General features: G+C 39.7%; 1 protein-coding gene across 1 annotated transcript in view; it reads left to right on the top strand.

The window, feature by feature from the left end:
- The window catches only part of LOC106529956 (uncharacterized), a gene marked incomplete at its 3' end in the record, with an annotated part of 69553 nt that overhangs the window by 44503 nt on the left and 19068 nt on the right, over positions 1–5982 (top strand). Inside the window, 4 exon segments of the mRNA XM_014025492.1 lie at positions 1767–2006; positions 2095–2315; positions 4780–4944; positions 5473–5550. Of these exon segments, the coding sequence (XP_013880946.1) occupies positions 1767–2006; positions 2095–2315; positions 4780–4944; positions 5473–5550 (704 nt within the window).

Raw genomic sequence — 5982 nt, 5'->3', positions numbered from 1 at the left:
TGAGACAGTCTGTCCTACCTGAGACCCTCTGTTCTACCTGAGACCCTCTGTTCTACCTGAGACCCTCTGTTCTACCTGAGACACTCCGTTCTACCTGAGACCCTCTGTTTTACCTGAGACCCTCTGTTCTACCTGAGACCCTCTGTTCTACCTGAGACCCTCTGTTCTACCTGAGACACTCCGTTCTACCTGAGACCCTCTGTTTTACCTGAGACCCTCTGTTCTACCTGAGACCCTCTGTTTTACCTGAGACACTCCGTTCTACCTGAGACCCTCTGTTCTACCTGAGACCCTCTGTTCTACCTGAGACCCTCTGTTTTACCTGAGACCCTCTGTTTTACCTGAGACCCTTTGTTTTACCTGAGACCCTCTGTTCTACTTGAGAACCTCTCTCCTAGTAAAAGTATAATTCTTACATTTTAAATGTAACAAAAGAAAGTAAATGATTAAAAACACAACAAATCCTCAAAACAATTACTTAATTACTKTAACTAAGTAAATGTAYTATGTTGCTATAAACCTCTGCTGTRAACAGTTTACCATCCACGTAACTAACCCCTCCTGTGAAAACATTACTCCAGCCCCAGGCAAAATTGAAAAAATCCAACAAAGTGGGCAGTGCCGAGACATACAGAGGGGCGGGGCCAAGGCTGTGTCCAAATTCAGGGTCTGAGTCCTTCAAAGGACCTGTTCTAGGTGGGTTGGGTTCTTGGTCGACCGCGAAGACTGGAAGAAAGTGGYTGTGAATWTGGATGGTCTACAGCCTTCAGTTTTACTCCCACCCTTGCCCCAGTGTATGTCCTGTTGCCTAGCAACGGTGATGATGCTAAACAGAAGCAACAATAGATCCCACCATCAGCACAGCTGGGAGGGCGTAGCACATGAGCATGACTGACACTGGTAAGACAACCCTGGTTGTTTCTGAACGGGAGCGGTGTTTCTGCAAATGGCTGAAGGACCATTGGGAGGAGCCATCCACCGGTCAGAACATAGTGACAGAAGCCAWATGTGAACACCATCCAGAACCRCTGCCRTCTTTTCTCAACCAAAAAKCATTCAAAATGAAAAAACTGAGGAGGTCAATTGGASAACTGTTTTGTTTTGTTAGACGGATGAACATTGACTAATTTCTTTTGGAAACTTTATACTAAAGAGGAGAGGGACCATCCAGACTGTTATCAGCAGACAATTCAATAGTGTGGCTCTCTGATGGTATGGGGGTGCATTAGTGCCTCAGCTTACACATCTGAAAAGCCTCCATACAGAAAAGTATCTACAGATTTTAGAACAACTGCTTCCATCCATTACAACAAGAGTCCAGGTCCTGAACGGACCTGTTTGAAGTTCTGACCTCTACTAATTAAAAACATTCAACGCCTCAAAACAAAAAAACTCCAACAAGGGTGTTGGAAAGCTAAAATCCTCCTTCAGAAAATAACGAAACAACCTTTCCCTGAAAAAGTCCCAGAATGTTTCACAGTTGGAAAAATGACCGTGTTGCAACATTTTTTTAAGTTTTACTGCTTCAAAAATATATATATGCTTTTTGTTATTAAAAAAGATTTTTTAGTTTAAACATATGATATGTTTAATATGTTCCATAAGTTTATGAGATTTGTAAATCATTACATTCTATTTTTCTTCACATTTTGAACAATGCCCCAACATTTTAAAAACTGGAGTATAAAAGTTTTTCTAGCTCTCAKTTTGAACTGTAACTTGTCTTTGATTTTTTTAAGCTGTATGCAGTTTGTGTGTTGTTGCAGGACGCATGAGAGTCCGAGTGATGGATGCGGTTCACAGCATAGAGCTGAGACATCAGGGCCCAGCTGCAGGAAGTCTGGATGAAGCGGAGGGCTTGTCAGGAGGRAAGTCTCAGGACTGGCTGTACGTTCGGTCCGGAACAGAACATTTCTGTGTGAACATCAGCCGGCAGTTTGTAAATGACAGAAAGGGGGAAATCTTTGTGCAACTATCTCACTCTTCCCGTCTGCTCAGCACCACAGGTGGTCTATATTTAATAAACAGTAGGGACTGTATATAGATGCAGTAACAGTAAATATTCAGTTGCATACCTTAGTGTTCTGCATGCAGGTGTCCCTTCCAACAGCAGTGCTCAGGTGAGGTGGATACAGGATGATGCTCTGCTCTCAGTCCTGGCGGAGCTGCAGGCGGGATCTGAAAACCTTAAAGCTGAGTTTCACCGAGSCAGAACCGGCCTTCGATGGCAGTGCTTCTCCAGGCTCCAGCACCAAGTCAGAGCCATGCAGAGGAGAGGGCTGTTCAGTTCTGTTCAGGCCAGAGCTCATTACCAGGTGCAGAACTGTTATTTTTTTCACCAAAATGCATCAAACTGACTCCTGATGTTTGCATACACTATAAAAAGACACAAATTTTTTCCTTCACTGTAAATCAGTCTAAACCTCTCCTGTTTTGGTTCAGCTAGGATTTTTATTTATTAAATGCTTAAATAATCAGAGAGTTTTTAGAGAATTTTTTCTTGAAATTCAGAAGTTTACATGCACTAAGATTACTGCCTTTAAATTATTTGGGAAAGCCCGAAGCTGTCTGGGTTTTCTCCCATAAACAGGAATTTCTCTGGTAGAATTTCAACTGGCCAATCAGTGAACAGAAGGAGGAGTTGTGAACACGACATTGATGTTCTGTGCTGTTTCAAGCCGTGTTTCCATCAAGGTTTTTTAATGCACATTTTGAAGTATCGCATCAGAGAAGGTGAATGGAAACGGCACGATTCGAAAAAACTTCCTCTAATTCGCATAAAAGTTTATACGCTCGCTTGAGGTGGTTTTTGGTTTTTTGAAAAAGAGTTAAAGCGCAAAAGGAGAGATGGAAACATATTTGTCGAATAAGTTCTGACGTAGCGAACATTTACTTCACGTGGTTGATCAGTTGTCTGTCTGAAACTGGTATCGGTACCAGAGCTGCAGCCGCGACTGGCAGCAGGACCCTCCTCCCGCTGTCAGCGTATTCTCAGTTATTCCTGTAATGTGAAGAGAATTACATCTCTTTCTCTGAGTCTCCARACAGCATGWAACATCACCAGAACTAGTTGATATGAYAGAATAATTRCAAGTTYCYTGATAGTAGCAACATGTTCCTGATAACTTCTCTCCATTGTCCTGAGATGCAACTTTTACTTCCTGTTTACTACACGCATGCATCTGACATATTTAATTCGCTTCAAGCTATTTGATGGAAACACATTTGATTCGCATTTCTTTGTTTTTTCCTTTTTGCAAAATAAGAAATTGCTCAAAATTCAAATTAAAATTAGATAGAAACACAGCTTCAGTCTGCCTGTAGTTTAGCAATGGCAGTGGAGGAAGTGAATGAAGCCAGTCCATGTTGACATGGTTTCCAAATTAAATAAATTTGTCTCTCAAAGCCTGCAGCTCTCATTTACAGCCATCTGGTTCAGCCCAGTGCTTCTCTCTTCCCAGTAGGGGATGGTTGTTTACAATGCACACAGTTTCAGGTTAGCTTCTTAGCTTAGCTTCCTTCATGATTGAGTTGGTGCACTACATACGTCATGTCCGTCATGAAGCAAAGASTAGAGCAAGGGGCTGGTTTTTACCAGACTAGGAAAGCCCAAAAGATGATGTCATGACTCCCGAAACTTTTGATGATTAGTTGACAACATTTGAGCAGTGGTGGGTGTTGAATCAGTGTATGATCTGATTCCTTCTGTAATAACTAAATTTAATTAATAGTTAATTACAGCTACTATTTAGGAGTTTACTCCTGAAATAGAACAATCTTTTTGAGGAGATCAGATCTGCTGGATTCACCTACAGAAAAATTCACCTACACAAAAATAAACACCATGAACGTCCTGCCTTCACAGCTCAGGAAGGAGACAAGATCTGGGTTCTGAAATTAATAAATAATACTAAAAACAGGTTTGTTAGTGACATCTGTGAACCAACACAAAAAAACATCTTGTTGTGAAGATGCTGCTGAATCTGATCAGTCTTTATCCACAGTGAAACAGTTCTGGAACAACGTGGACTGAAAGGACACTCAGTGAGGAAGAAGTCATTAATCCCAGAGACACAATGCATGCAGTGAGACATGTCCTGCAGTCTGATGAAGCTAAAAATGAACTGTTTGGTCCTGATGACCATCGTTACATTTGAAGCTTGTTAGTCTGAGAACATCATCCTAACTGTGAAGTACGGAGGCGGCAGCATCATGATGTGGAAGCTTCATAAAACAGATGACATCAACATCTCAACAGGAAGTTAAATCTTGAACTGAACAGTGACCCTCAGCAGACAGATTAGTTACAAAGTGACTGAAGAACAACAAAGTCTGTGTTTCAGAGCAAACATCACAAAGTTCTGATCTCAGTSTCAGAAATCTGTGGGCAGAGCTGAAAAAACATCAAACCTGACTCAGTTCCTTCAGTTCTGTCAGGAGGAACAGGATGAAAATCCAACAAACTGTTGAGAGAGACTGTGGAAGAAAACTAAACCTTTGACTTGAGTCAGACAGTTTAAACATAACTAATATAAGAAAATTAATTGAAACTTTCTAAAAAAAAAGTTTCAGGCATTTAAAAATACACATCGTTTTGAGAATCCTAACTGACCTAAAACATGGAAGATTTGGTCTGATTTAATGTCAGAATAAGAAAAAAAATTGTCTGTTTATACAGTGTACTGTATGTAAACCTCTGGTTTCAACTGTATATTTTATTATGATTAATAYTCTTGCCTAATTCACAGTTTCTGTATTTTTATGTTTTTCTTCCTGCAGTTAGAAACAGAAGGACTTGCCTCAGGTCTGGTCCTTCATGTGGAAGAAAAGAAAATTGCTSAGATGATTTTTAATGCTGGATCCAAAAACAGAACAGCTGTTTTAGTTGTGTTCATGTGGCAACAGATGAAACTGCTCCAGGGTCTCATCCCCACTTCTTTACAGGTATATTTTACTTTCTTACAGGTTATATATGCAGATAGGTCTTCATGAGTGGATAAATCTAAAATTAACTTTAACCAGTAAAAAAAAAAAGTTTAAGTTAAAATAAAGCCACACAATATAAAATTTTTACAAAGAAAAATACTAAAAAATAGAGCATTGAGGAGAACATTTACTTTTCTGCTCTTGTTTCACATTGTCAGATATAATCAAAAAGTATCCACTCAAGACTTTTACACGTGGTTTAAAGAAAAAAACAACAACTAAATCTTTAGTCTTGAGGCTAATTTGATTTGTCTGTTTCTTTATTTTAACATAAAGACATAAAAAATAAATCTTCACATTTTTCCTCTTATGAAGATCTGACAGTAATTACAGCAATTCTAAAATCTAAACAAACAAACAAATGAGGCTGTCACAATATTGTCAGAAAGTCTGTAGCAGCTTTAACTCTCAGCAAATATTTCTTCTATCTCCTCCTTCAGACCAAAACAAATAAACTTTTACCAACAGGAGGCTTTGTTTTGACAGATGAACTGCACGGGGGATGCCACTGTGGACCACCTCTCAGCTCACTGCCTTGGAAACGTGACAAACCGCCCTGTGGAGGTACGAGTCCTGTGGACCAGGGCCCGTATTTATAAAACTTCTTAGAGTGGTTTTTTAGACTTAAGTGCTGAAAATGTCTTAGATTTGCTCCTAGTCTCAGACTTAAGTATAAGTTATCAAAATTCTTAAGTCTAAGAAYCCCTCTTACTCTCAAGAAAAGTTCAGACTGCTCCAGAGGACTCTTAAGTGGTTCAGAGTTGCCACTAAGGGTCTGAGATGAACTGAAGACAGAGATTACAGCTGTCCTCCTCCCCACCTGAGTGTTATTCTCAGTTACAAGGTGGAAAACAGGTTTAGTCAGAAATATACAAAAGAAACAAAGGTAAAAAACAATAAAATAAAAAAATTTAAAAACCTGCGCATAATGTTGGACTAAAAGGCGGATATCTGTGTGTGGCTTTTGGAGAAAATATTAAATATGCTCAGCTGGTG

Source organism: Austrofundulus limnaeus, unplaced genomic scaffold (assembly GCF_001266775.1).
Source record: "Austrofundulus limnaeus strain Quisiro unplaced genomic scaffold, Austrofundulus_limnaeus-1.0 Scaffold479, whole genome shotgun sequence".
Classification (NCBI taxonomy): domain Eukaryota; kingdom Metazoa; phylum Chordata; class Actinopteri; order Cyprinodontiformes; family Rivulidae; genus Austrofundulus; species Austrofundulus limnaeus.
This window is presented reverse-complemented; position numbering and strand designations above follow the sequence as displayed.